Source organism: Cyanistes caeruleus, chromosome 7, assembly GCF_971803275.1.
Source record: "Cyanistes caeruleus chromosome 7, bCyaCae1.hap1.1, whole genome shotgun sequence".
Lineage (NCBI taxonomy): Eukaryota > Metazoa > Chordata > Aves > Passeriformes > Paridae > Cyanistes > Cyanistes caeruleus.
The window spans coordinates 41339069-41353310 of NC_141707.1; the positions used below are offsets into that span (position 1 = coordinate 41339069).

At 36.1% G+C, this 14242-nt stretch overlaps 1 protein-coding gene and 1 long non-coding RNA gene across 19 annotated transcripts in view; one reads left to right on the plus strand and one right to left on the minus strand.

Annotated features, from left to right (window-relative positions):
- BAZ2B (bromodomain adjacent to zinc finger domain 2B) overlaps positions 1-6099 on the minus strand; it is a 120360-nt gene extending 114261 nt beyond the window's left edge. For 5 of the 18 annotated variants that reach the window (XM_086896479.1, XM_086896495.1, XM_086896485.1 and 2 more), the window contains exons 1-3: positions 5303-6013; positions 2236-2347; positions 1017-1266 (exon numbers count right to left, since the gene is read on the minus strand). In XM_086896479.1, coding sequence (XP_086752605.1) covers positions 1017-1023 — 7 coding nt within the window. In that variant the 5' untranslated portion in view covers positions 1024-1266; positions 2236-2347; positions 5303-6013. Of the gene's footprint in view, positions 1-1016; positions 1267-2235; positions 2348-5302 lie in introns of all 18 variants that reach the window. The other 13 variants (XM_086896464.1, XM_086896483.1, XM_023931492.2 and 10 more) reach the window with 9 other exon arrangements.
- On the plus strand, positions 5954-14100 carry LOC147652341 (uncharacterized). Its single transcript, XR_015288911.1, has 3 exons — positions 5954-6268; positions 6819-6917; positions 10533-14100. It is a non-coding gene; the product is annotated as an uncharacterized LOC147652341 (long non-coding RNA).
- Positions 14101-14242: the final 142 nt, after the last annotated feature.

The following is a 14242-nucleotide window of genomic DNA, read 5'->3' on the forward strand; positions in this document are numbered from 1 at the left end:
ATTTAATATTGCTGCTTGTAATGTTTAAAAGAAATTCTCACAATAATAGAAATTTCATAATTACAACCTCTCTAAATAACAAATGTAAATATAATATTTTGTTGTTATGAAGAGGAATTATACTATCTTGTGAGAAATAAAAATGTGTGTATGTTAGGACAATGTTATGTAATCTTTGTTTTCTGTAATGCTCAGCAGGACAGAATTTGATCAACGTGAGCACAGAACCACAGGTCCAAACACATATTTCTCTTCACAAAGTTCAGTCAACTATCCAAATTTACACCACTGGATTATATTTGTCATCAAAATATGAAGGATATCTTTCAATTGTACTGAATATTAATTTGGATTTTGGTCAACTATTTAATACAGTCTTAGGTAGCTATATAATATTTTGTACTCTACACCAAAGTATGTTTTAAAAGTTACAGTTTTTCCACTAGTCACAAACAAATCAGTTTTACTACTACAAAACTTACAAAGGTTTTAAAAATTTATTACAATCCCTTTGTTTTAATATGCTCATTCAACAGAAGCTGCTGTTAATGGACATTACTGATGCATTTAAAGTGATTAACTACTACATCAGAAATGTCCCTAGCTTTCAAATTTGGCTGTTCTCCCTCAGGCAGTATGAAAGCTGAAATTCTCAATTTTAAAAAATGCAAATTCAAACTGCAGCACATATACTACATAAACAGGATAATTTTTTCTTTTTCTTCCTTTTCATGATGAATTAATTACAAATACAGTTAACCTTTGCATTCTTTTCAGGCTTCCAGCGTAAATACCATTAAAAAGATACACCATGCCTGAGTTTTGTAGTTCCCTTAGTATTTTCTGCTATGCTTTTTGACCCTATTATTATTTTTTTTTAAGTAGCTGCATGCACCAATGCATTCATATTCTTAACTGCTGAATCGGGAGAAAAAAGAACAAAATAAGCACCGTATTTAGACATGTAACCTCACATTTGAATAATTACACTGATGTCACAAGGGCCATTTACATACCATACATAAATGTCCAGAAGGTCAAATCCAAAACTCCTGTGGGACCACAGAGGTAGAGCTCATGTAATGATCTCTCCAGAGGCACAGACAGTTGAAGAGGTTTGTCTCTTCTGCACCTCTACTCGCAGGCTAGCAGCACAGGTTTACAGCCCTTCATTTGTAGCAATCCAGCTGTGTGTGAGACTACACTAAAGTTAAAACTCACACACAACATTTCCAAACTCTGTTCTTGACAGACCTTCTTATGCACCTAAACAAACAAAAAGTCTTTGTAAGTATTTTAAAAGGCTATGCAGTATTCACTAGGGACTAGAAACTATATTATATACTTCTGTTAACAGGTGTTCTGTGCACTGTTTGTGAAGCGTGTGTTTTATTATCATAAAATATATTAAAACAGATTCGCCACACTGTAAGGACTAGAAGAAATTTACCATCGATCAAAAATAACAACATTTTTACAAGGCTAGTAGGGCTAGTCCATCCCCTGATGAAGAGTTGAAATAGTAAGCATTTAATGAATACTATTAATAAAAATAATTAAAAGCTTGGGGTTTTTTTAAATAAAAGCCTGAACATATCATTCATTTGTGATGTGCAATCTCTTTTTTAAAACATTACAATCAAAAATATTACAAAGCCTTTTGGCTGAATTTGCTCTGTGTTTAGGAGGTTTATTGTCACCACAGATATTTGTCAGCATTTGCAGAGATTATGCTACCACACTCTGACAGCTGTTTATACAAATTAACATGTCTAAGTACTCCTGGCTTTATGCTCTTACACACGTGGTTTTATTATGCCATTCTTGAGTGGTCAAATGAGTATCTACTTCACTACAATGAATGAGGATCAAGGTACAAAAGGCCAAGGAATCTTTAAAAACATAAGTTTCTAAAAATTATAGAACTAATGTAATAGTTTTGCAACTGGATAAATATGTTCATCACCAAGTTGCTTTCATAAGGAAATGCTGTGTAACTGTTGAAAATTGGTACATAGGCAGATTTTAAAGTTTTGCAAAGGTGCTGAACTAAATTCATGTGCAGAGCAGGCATAACTGGCTTGCAGAAAACACAGATTTGAAGAACCAAATTAAGAACTTCTGAAGGATGGGAAAGAAACTAGAATGCAAGAATCTAGACTTCACATGTTCTATAAAAGCCTATAAATCTTCCCTAAGGAGTTTCTGCATCAGCCTGTGTTACAGACAACTTACCAAATACACTTCATAGAAATACACTCTTCTTACAACACATCTCACTGTGAGAGAAGTGAAAGCAGCTATGCGTTACTTCATTCATAAATTGTTAAAGGACATTTCTGCTCATCTGAAAAGATAGAGAAATCTATGATTTGTTCTGCCAGTCCCATTTCAGCAGTACCTCATTCCTCAACCTTGCCTCCCATAGCTCCTCCAGCATCTCCTTCATGTCTATGATCAAAAATAGTCTTTTTATTAACCAATTAAATCTCTAAAAGTGAGAAAAGCCGGTTCAATCTAAACAATTAAAATATTAACCCTTTGAAAGTAGAGAAATAAAAAAATGTTCTTCACTAGGTCCCTTCTGTACTAATACTCCTGTTAAATTTTACAGTTAAAATATCTGGCTCTGTCTTGTACTCAGAACCAGTGTTGGATTTTAAGTACAAGGCTGCTTTCAACTGCAAGTTGTTTGGGACACAGATCCAGGATGTTATATTTACCCTTAGAATGAAATAAAAACAAGGTAATTTTAAATGTTACAGTCAGGCAATAAATTACCTCTACATTAGAAAAGACTTAACTTACATTTTTCTGTTTGGCTGGAAAAGCACCTATCTCACCAATAGGAATGTTAGCAAATAAGGTACTGAAAATCTTTGATTAGCATGATAGCTCACATTGTTCTATCAAAATCTTTGCAAATTAAAGTTACTAAAAGACATACATAAAAACAAAAGAATCAGGGATTACTTTTGTATCATTTTTTCACTAGGTATTTTCGAAGAACTAAAGCAAGGAAATACTAACTTACAAATTCAATTAATTTTTATCTTCTTCCAAAAAATGAATGCTTTTTGCTATTTAGGCATATTTGGCATTTTCCCTACCCGATATAAGTCTACAAAATACCTTACATAATAACTTGGTTAATTTTCTTATGCCTACAAAGCTCTCTTTTCTTCTGGACCAAAACCACAGTTAGTTTTCTCTGATCAAAGGATGTAGTGTGGGGTTTTTTTTCCCCTGTTGCTTCTTTAACCACAAGCATGGAAAAAGGCCCACCTCAAAGTGAAACAAAGCTTTTTCAGAGTGGAACACAACAGCTGTTACATAGCAGACAAGAGACAAAACTACACAATAGTTCAGAACCGGAAGTGATGGCATCTCTTATTAAACCATATTAAAACAGGAAATAATCTTATGTGATTAGCCAACTTGGAACCTGGCCAGGTCAGAAGGATTAAGAACTCTTGCAAAAAATTTCAGCACAGTCTTAGTTAATTCTCACTGAACTTAATTTAAAATACAGCATATTACTACTGCATATATAGTGCTATATGCACCAAAAACAGCTGTGGCAAATTATTTTGTCAGTATATACATTTCCAAGTTGCACTTGGGCTATTAATAATGTTGCTTTTAGTGTACTTTTAATAATTTTATCCATAAAACACCATCCCGTTGGCCACGTGTAAAGCTACATCAAATTTATGCATATTGTCTTGCTGATTTTTATGTATCAAAACAGAGTAACGCAGAATACCAATATTGTGATGGAACAAAGATTTTTTTGGTTGGTTAGGTGGTTTGCTTTCTGGCTTTTGCTTTTTCTTTTTTTTTTTTATTGAGATACATGCAGTTCAAGTTTTATTTAATTAAGGTCTCTCATGCCTGCAAAACCTAGTTTCCAGGCAGAACCTGGCTTTTCTTACACATTTCAGATTCTTCAGCTTCTAGCTCTTCTCTTAGTCTATCCTTATTGTGTTTGCCATGTTGCTAAAGATATTATAAACGCATTTCCGTATTTTAAGACTTTGGCAATTCATCCATAAACCAGAAAATATGTGAAACAGAGCAAGGACTACTGCAGAAAAGCTAAGCTGGAGGATAAATGCACTGACACTTCTCTTCAGCCGTTGAGATAATGACTTTCACAACAATACCACAAACTGAAGGAAATTCAGAGGACGCAGGTCTAATGTCTAAGAATGTCCTCAGTGTAACAGGATCAACCCATTAGTATATTTCATTTCCCCTTCGCAACACCATAAATGCTATTCTAAACGAGAGCTATATTGAAAAGTACAATATACAAAGGCCCTTACATTCACTTGCTCTTTCTTCATTGCCTTACAAACTCTGAACCTTAAAAAATACTAATGATTATAATCCTTTTTATAGACCAAGATTGAGATAGACTGAGATAGCTTGAGATAGATTGAGATAGCTGAAATCATAAACTTGTGATTCAAAATCCTGTGAAGTTCCACCTTCTAAATATTAAAAAAAGCTTCTTAGAAATAGTTTTGTACCAAGACTAGTTGTATATGTTGATAAAGACGTACACATTCTACAAACTGATAGTTTTCTAGGAATTTATAATAATCCAATTTGTCAGAGAGTTCAGAAATAATTTTCCTGAGTGCAATACTGTTGCCAATAAAAAAAAGTGTTTATCCTATTGCCATGTCTTCAGAATCTCTTGCTAATCCGTTATTTCTTAATCTGAGCACATTTTCTGCATCATCCGTTTGATGTCACATCTACTTGCACTATCTCAGAACCCTCAGAACATTATCACCACGCATGTCACAACAGGCTTCTTTCAGGGCTTTCAGGACTACAGAGAGCTGAACTACAGATCTAGAGATTATTACTGCAACTATCAGAGCCTGGATATTTTTTAAAAGTGTTTCTGAAAAGGCTGCAACATGAAGTATGGAAATTTTATACTGTTTTGTACATAAATAAGTAACATTTCTTTGCAGAAAAGCAAGCATGAAAAGGACCTTTTCCATACTATTGAAAATTCTAAACACCCTACGTTTATCGTTATATATTTGGGGATATCTTAGGGGGAAAAAAAAAAAAAAAAAGTAACAAGAAGCTACTTAATGTAACTAGACCAGTAGAAAGTCGGCATATGTGTATTAATAACACAAAAATTCCACAGTCTTGGCCTTTCCGGTGTACCTTTTCCCTTCTCTCCCTCCAGATTATATTAACTTCCTTTATTGAAGGTTAAAAATGCATAAATCGATTGCTATCTGCTACAGAGATCTCTATGACAAAGCCTTACCTTAATCACTTCCTGGTGTGGTAAAACGACTAATTTGTGCTTCTGTGAAACCTCATAAGAATTATCATAAATGGGAAAGGTGTATCATGTTTGAATTTTTTATGACTATAGTAGGTAGTAGTCTCAAATTAAGCATGTCATTCCAAATTTTAGCAGCTAAAAATTCAGGTTTTTTGATCACAGAAATCGATAGATTGCTTTGATGCTTCTTGTGTCATTATGTTTTAACATAAACAGAAAAATAAAACATGAAGCCCAAAACATTCCAAGTGTCTAGTCTTGAATGTCTACATTAACTCATACTCAGCAGATATAAATACAGCTGCATTTTATGCATCTCATAAAAGATGTGTATGTTCGTGAAGTGCAAGAGTTAAAAATCTCGATGCTTTTCCCAGTATTTTTAGCAGGCTATATGTACTTAATTCAATCTCATTTTCTCGAGTACTTCAGCAGTTTAGGAAAAGCTTTAAATAGATGATAAAAAAATCAAAATTAAAAAATAAAAAAATTTAAAGGGCAAATAGTGGAATACCTCTATAGTTAATGACAAGACCCTGCATCTTTTTTCTGGCTTTACCATATTAATGGTCCTTGGCCCACAATCGGCTATGGCTGCAATTTCCATCTGTTGAAGCCGGTGCACACGTTGGAGCCGCCCTGGGCGTTGGCGGTGTTTCACCTCAGAGGAGAAGCCCCGCGCCTGAGGGCTCCGAGCCGCCATGGCCCGCGAGCCCAGGCCGGCTCCGCTCCGCGCACTGTCAGCTCGCGCTCCCGGCTCTGAGGGCCGGTACGCTGGGAGCGTCCCCGCCTGGCGCCGTGAGGGGACCCAGAGGCGGCCCAGCGCCTCGGCTCCCCGGCGCCGTTCCGCACTCCCTCGGGCCGCCGCGGCCCGCACCGGATCAGTGAGGGAAGCTTGCAGACGATGGCTTGCAGTGATGGCCTGCACTGGGGCCCGGCCTGCAGGTGAGCAGAAATGGACTGCCCTGGGGCCTGGCTACCTGGGCAGCCGTGGCCTCTTAGCTCAGTTGCACAGCAAGGGAGCTTGGACAGGTGACTTAAGACTGAGCCATTTGGAGTTTGTGCTCCCTCTGCCAGACTAGCTGCAGAGTAACTGGAGCACTTAAGTCCAAGTTCCATCTTGGTTATTAAACAATATCTCTGCTTTAAGTTGGGTTTTGCTCATACAAGTTTGACTGGAGGTGACCTCGCGCTCAACCTCGCAAGCGGTTCATTGCACAGTTAAATTTTCTCATATATTTCACTGGCAAGGATGCTTCTTCTTCAAAGAAGGCAAATAGGTGTACTTGCTTCTTAAAAGGCTGTGTTTTGTGAAAGTGCTATGAAAAAGCTGGAGTAATGGCAAAGCATTATTAAAAAGGCTTGATCTCTACTTGATGTACTATCTGCTCTCAAAAATCAGTGCTGGTAGAAGCAGTTCAACAAGATTGTCCAGCACTGAACATTGTTTAAGAGTAGGAACAAATTGCCAACAACGGGCAATTTTCCACTGCAGTTTAACCTGAAATACTTCAGCATACGTAGAAGGCAGAGACGAATTCTCATGCTGATGCTCACAATTCTGATGCTGATGATGGCAAGAGGGAAGATCAAGGTAAGTCTCCAAAAACTTGAAGAGGTAACTAAATAGTATCATTATAGTTCTTCAGTAAAGAGATCTAGATGATGTCAAGGAAACTGCTATCAAAGAATTCCCGTAGCTATATTTTAAACCTATAATTAAGCAAGTCTTCAATGGTCTGTCTTTTCCTTCGTGGACATTTATTAAGAAAAGGTGTTTACTAAGGGTTCAATGAACTTGTGAACCCATTCTTACCAAGCATTAATTTTTTGTCATAGAAAGTACAAAAGTATATGCTTCTGCTGTTGGACCTTTAGCTATGCATTATTCTTTACTAATATTTTTCCATTTACTCTGTGAAGGAGTTCAGCTAAAAATAAGGGGGTTTTATCTTCCCCACCGTCAAATATATCAGTTCCATTTTCTGAGCCACCCTAACTTCCACCAATTTGTTGGAAGCCAAACAAATTGACAAAAGCAATCTGCGTTTTGATTTCTTTGCCCTCCTTCTGCTGGAATAGTAGTAATTTTATTGACTGATACTAGATCCTTTCATAAAAGGGTGAGTTCTGTAAGCACACCAGAGGTATTTGGTGTTAGCTATTAAGTTACTTCTTAGGGTTGTCTGAGACTAACTTTAATCACCTCTCTTGTGGTTGCCAGCATCTATAGATTTCTTGGCTGGCTTATATGTGCACTGAAATATATGGAACCAAAATAAGTTGGCGGGGGTGGGGGGAGCCTCTTACACAATTTGAGCAAGTTGAGAAGTAAGACTTTTTCTTCTCAAGTCCGAGTTATGTTCCAGCTAGGACTGAGTTGGAAGCCCAGCACAGCTGGTGCACTAAACAGCTTAGGTCTTGAAAGTTTGGCTTGATGCAGTCAGACCTGGAAAGCAAATCTTCCACACCTACCCATATGTTCTTAATGTGCATGGACATGAATAGGTGTTCATGAGCTCCCCTTTAATCTGATCTGTTTGAACTGCCATCACATAATGTAGTTTCAGTTATATGGAGTCGTGGAGTGGTCTGAGTGAAAGATCATCTCATTCCTATGAATATTAAGATGGATGCAGAATATTAAGTGCAGCCACTCAAAATTCCAGATATTCCTCTTTTGTTAATGTTTGAAAATCCACACCAGAGGACAGTACTGGTGTTCCTTATGTGCACAAGAGCTTCATCAAAAAAGACAACTACTATATAGATGAATATATCTAATAACACTCTAGGGCAGTAGAGATTTGGATAGCCAAGAAAGAGGCATCTGGCTTCCTAAATTCTGGGCGGCAGCTATCAAACAAGAAAGAAAGAACAGACTTTTGGAGGGAAGCAAGGAAAATAGACAACTTTGATTTGTATTCTATCGGTTCAAATTTTTCAGAAAACAGAATGGACAAAAATCTTAGATTCATCTTTCTGGAAGCAGCTACAAAGCTGACGGCTAATTAAATGTTAGTCATCCATGAAGCTGAGCAGGCCTAAGGACTGAAAATTAACATATTATAGAAATAATCCTGTACTAATTTATGTGCCTTACATTTTACTATTATAACAAAAAAACATTTTCAAGAACTGCACAGACAAGCTCTCTGAGCTAAGAATAAACAGGACTAAAACTCAAGTGTGACATTGGTTTGGCCTCTCATGAGTTTATTATTCTAGTGTAGTTTGGTGGGGTATTAGGAAAGTAGACAAAGGAGACAGTTGTCTATTCAGTTCCTGAGCCACTTCCTGCAGAAGTTGGACCACAGAATGAATGAAATACTGAGTTGTTGGTCTTTTAATTTAAGGAAAATGAAAAGCACACAGGAAACCAGGCTTTCTGTCTCAGCCTCTGACATGAATTGGTTTTTTTTAAACTGAATGTTCAGTAATTAATCTTTATTGCCTAAATATGCAGTTTGACCACCTATTTTCTAAAATTATAGAGTATTTTCCAACTTCCATTCACAGAAATTTAGAGCTGTTTTCTAGCAAAGATCTTCACCACAGGTGCTTAACCTGAGCATCCGAAATAGTCAAGCAAAGTTGGCAAATATATATTTTAATATGCCACATATGAAAACTGATAAAATCATTCCTAATGCATATAAACTAGCATGTCAAATCAGGACTACTTATTCCAGAATCAACTGTCACATAAACATGGTCTCATATATGGCCTAGTCACCATATTATAAAGAATTGGTTTAAATTATGTCTGCTTTAATTAATCTGTTCCAGATTAATTTTCACATGTAAAAAAATCATGACTTAGAGCCTACTTCTTGTCTCTGAATTGATAAATTCCTCATGGGCCTTAATAGTGTGTATGTTACTAACATAAAAGAAGTAGAAGCTTGATGTCCTTCATTTTGCACACACAAGCAACTACAATAATCTGGCTTTGTATTTTGACTTCAGTTGCTTTCCAACAGAACACTTGATTAACAGTCAATGCAATAACAAACACATGAAGATTTATTTAAAATATCTCCTTGTAATCTGATCTTTATTGACATTGCTACAATTACAGAGCAGCAGTTTGAGACCCATGACTAGATAGGTGTTTGTTTCATTAAAGACTCCTGTTCTCAGAGTGCTGGCATTTTTGACAGAATTATTTTACTTATGCATCATAATCCAAAGGTAATTTTCATTACTGTTGCTTTGTAAGCTTGGCAAATTAAATAAAAAATATTTTCTCTCAGTCCTCTTTCTGTGAAAAGGTAGTGAATCTATTTTATTTTGTCACTGATTGCTACATGACAGTCATGGGTGGGTAGACAGAAATTCATGACTCATGTCCTCTTGCTCATCAGATGAAACAACCTCGTTTATTGTTTGGAACTTACTTATACATCAAATTCAAAACTCCCAGGCTTAGATAGCTCATTGGCTGGGATCTCTCCGCCCAGATCTCTGGCCAGTGGTGTGCTTTTGAATGGGGATGGCTGAGGGTCCCCTGTAATTTATCTGGGGACTTGTTCTGGCATGAACTAGGCTAGCCAAATTGCATTTGTGTTTATGGTCGAATTTACCTTGTCCAGTCCAGGCCAGCTGTACTGTGACAATATTGTGACAACTTATTTCAGGAGTATTTTTGTGTCTGTAAATTAAACATTTGGTCTTTCAGAAGCTTAGTTCTTATTTAATAAAATCCAACTTGTTGAAGGAAATTGAATTAAAAAAAATAGATATTTTAGTCTAAAAACTATGTAATAACCCATGCATTGAGACTATGTCCTATCTCTTATTAAACTTCTGTTAACTACAGCAAAAGCTGTAATGCGGTCTTTTGGACTGGTGCAAGAACCTAGGCGTTGCTAGTTCCACTAGCCAAAGAGCTATTTTAATTGGTATCATTAAAAGAAATTGGTATTTTATTGATATCATTAAAAGAAATCTGAATATTTATGCTTGCACAAAATACAAGTTTTCAGTGAAAAGAACAATCAGGAAGGCATTATTTCCATGGGGCTTTGTCCTTTGACTTCACTTTTGTCACAGTGGTCCTGTTTATCCCATGATCCCTTTCCTATCCTTTCCAGGACTGGAAACAACATGTTATGCTAATGTAAATCCATGAGAGCTGGCTGGTCAGGAGGTTTGTTACAACCTGAATATACAGCATACTCATCCTGCATTCTTTTTTTCACTCAAGGTATTAATTCTTATTACTGTCCTTCATGCCTGGAAAGATACAGCCACCAAACAAGACCTCCAACAAGTTTTCTTGCTGTTTGCTTTTATAGCTCACTCAGGATCTCCAGATAGCATCTCTGTTGCTATCAAACAACTTGTCTTTCTGTCTGTTCAGGCTCAAGATCTAGTAGTCTCCCCTCGGACACACCCTGGCTTTATCACTCAAATGACTACTATTATTTTGGCATTTACCTTTGCGCAGTCACTGATTTTCAGGAAACTTGCAGGAACACAGATTTCTATCCATCTTCCAAAACAGGTTGAAATTGTTTAAGACAGTAAACAGTGTGACTGGCAGGGCATTTGTATGAGCCTCATTTCCTTGGGAATGCACAATTGAATTATGTCTCTCAACCATGCTGGTGAAAGTACTGTCGCCTCTGCAGGGGTCAGTGCCTCCAGATACAGGGTAAGCAGAGATAAACAGGTGCCCCCTTTCAGAACATGCCTCCATCAAAGTCTGTCTGTCCATCAGAGATGGACACACCCACTGCTAGGATTTTACAAGAAGTCTGTAACAAAACACTGGAATTTATGTATGCTGTTAAAATTAGACACGTAAGTGTGAAAGAAATAGTAATCGATGAATGGCTTATATAATGATTCTTGTTTTTTTCAAGTTAAAAAAAAAAAACAAAAAAAAGGTGACAACCAGGAATAGAAGAGGTTGCAAGCAAACCTTACTGGAAAGGCAGCAGGAGGCTGCACGGACAAAGGAAGAAGGCATGCTAAACCACACATTTTAGAGAGCTATGAGTTTCTGATATCTGCAAAAGATCGTTCCCAATATAAACAGAGGCATGTTGTGGGGGAAAAAATTGTTTAGGACTATGAAAAGGAATATCTTACCAGAATTTGTTTCAAGTAATTTTAAAAATATTTACTCTGATCCTCACTTGAAGTTAATTTCCTTGGCAGGAGCAGAAGCTTGTCAAGGTGTACTTTACCGCAATGCACTCAAACTAACAGACATGCTTACTACTTTAAACTAAGCAGATTGACTTTATAGAAGACTCAGTTGTAAAACTCTTTTAGCAGTCGTCTAGACAAAGGAAACAATTGCCACACTCCATAAGTAGTTTCTGAAAGGTTTAATTTTAAGTAGGTAATTGGTAAGAAGGCTGCCAGCTCCTGGCGTTTGCATGTTTCCCAGCACCATGGTACTAACTGCTTTGCTGTCCATAATGGATGCGTGCAGACAACTGCACACTCCTCCGAAAATGTGTACATATTACTATTTTTTGTTGCAGATCATTTGACAAGATGCTGAGATAGATATAATTTTTATGCAGTATTTTTAGTACAAATGGAGGTAATTTCCTCAAAATAATGAGATTCTTCTCCATTTTTTTGCATTATTCCTATGCTTTCCACCATTACCTTTGTTTCCATGTGATAAAGACACAAATTTCTCATGTTTATTCTTTTTTACTTTGACAATTCTGATGGTTTCTCCTGAGTCTTGATTTGTTGGCTCTATCAGGATACTCCTTTTCCTCATTATAAAGTAGCAGTGGAAAGAAGCATTTATTTGGCAAAAGTAGGCAAAAAGTGTACTAAATAGTTGGTCTAGGATATAGTTAAACAAGCTACCCTAAAGCTACAAAAGAACTTACAGTTTTGATAGATAAGATACTATGCCATGAATGTGCCTTAAATTATGAGAAATGACGAGTATTTTTTACTATATTTGGTTTTTATTTCATGAAGTGACAATAACACAGAAGCTATGCGTATGACACCTTCCAAACAAAACACATTCTAAATTTAATTGTGCAAAGTGTAATCACAGGAATCTAAACGTATTAGTGTAAGAAATTTTAATTCTGCAGACTAAATAGAAGCAAGCTGAGCTATGTTATTAAAATGTAAAATATTGCAAGATATTATAATGTAAGATAAAATGTAAGATATACACTTTCTTTTTGTGAGACCTTTATTTTGCTCTTCAGAGCTAGAGTCAAAATCCAGGATTTTTACTTCACAGATAAGCAGTAATTCATAATTCAATCCACTTTTCCTCAAATGTAAATATTTTTCTTACTGAATTTACATTATTTAAATTCAAGACAATATTACTTGTTCAGCAAAATGCTAAATTCTTGCTATAGTCTGAGATTAGAAGAAAGATGATCTTGAAGAAGAAGCAGGAGACAGTTAAAAAGTCCATGACTGATTTTAAAGGTGACCAATTCTTAATTGATTGAGACTCAGAAGGCATAAAGTGACATCAGCCTTTATGACTGTAACTGAATAGAAAGTCTCTAATATTTTATGAAAATAATCTTTAACATTGATAATGACATATAAACAAGGCAAATCTGGTGTTTTACAATCTGGTGAAATTACATTCATTTACATGGATATGAGCCTTATTAGCAAGGGATACAAAGTAGTAAAATTGCTAGAAGAGGCAGATGCCATGTATATTTTCAAAAATCAGTGATTAACTTCTCCCCAGTATATACACTCAGCTGTTTCAGTGATGCAATAAGTGACCTTGTCCTTCTCATATAACTACCAAAAAGTGTGCACAAATTACACAACAAAGCGGCATAATGGCTTGCAACAAAATAATTTCTCAAAGGGTATTTAAAAACAGTTTGAGAGTATTAGGATTGGGGTAATAAAATTTGTCTTGCAGTGTGGTCTTGCCTGTCTTTGCATATCACTGGGAATCAGTTAATCAATATTATAGATGCATATTATATTGTTGGCTTTTCGCAAATATTAAAATGAATGTTATATGTATAAGGTTAGAAAACTTTGTTATATTAATATAGTTCCTTCTATTTCTGTTATTGATGAAACTTAGAAATAGTAGTATAATATACATATGTGTTGAGCTATGGCACAATATTAAAACAAAAATTACTTTTGTTTGTATAACCAAAAGACTGAAAAAGATAGTTGGTGACCCCCCCCTCAATTCTTAGATTATCTTGTCCAGATGAGGACAGCAGTGACCAGAGCTCTGGGGGAGGAATTTATTGCATTTCTGTTATCAGGGAATGTAAAACTCGGTGGAGCCAAGATGATTGATTTATTGAGAAGAGGGAGAGTCAAAAACTAAACAAAGAAACATCCAAAACTTAAGAAGAATGTTTGAATCATGTATGAGAATTTATGAATATGTAGTAGAATTCTTAAGGGACAATCCTTTGTTAGTAAGATGTGCTCTCTTGAGTGAATGCATACTTTATTTTTATGTCCTAATTGTCTTTCTATTAAACTTTTAAATTCTATAAAAAAATATGTGAACCTCGTTTTTCGCACTCAATAATAATTCAGTTATGGAGTTGCTTCGGTGTTTAGCTTTCCAGAGCAAAATCGACTCCTGTGAACAGCTTTCCTCACAAGAGAATGGAGAAATAGTGTCATGGGATACATCAAAATTAGTTGTTACTGCAGCCCAGGGTGTCTGATTCTGATTTCACCTACTGTGTCAAGTGGTGCTAATAAACTGTTACAAGGGGAAAAGAAATCATGCTGCATCCGTGAGGAAAGTGGGTACTGAGATAGAAAAAGGGGAAAAAGCCCACAAGATGTTATGGGATTACACAATAGAGGAATTGAGCCTGGAATATGTTTCAGAAACCTATTTCTACCTACACATGGGCATTTTAAAGTAAATAAAATATTGTGAAAGCCTTTTTTCTGTTTTGTTGG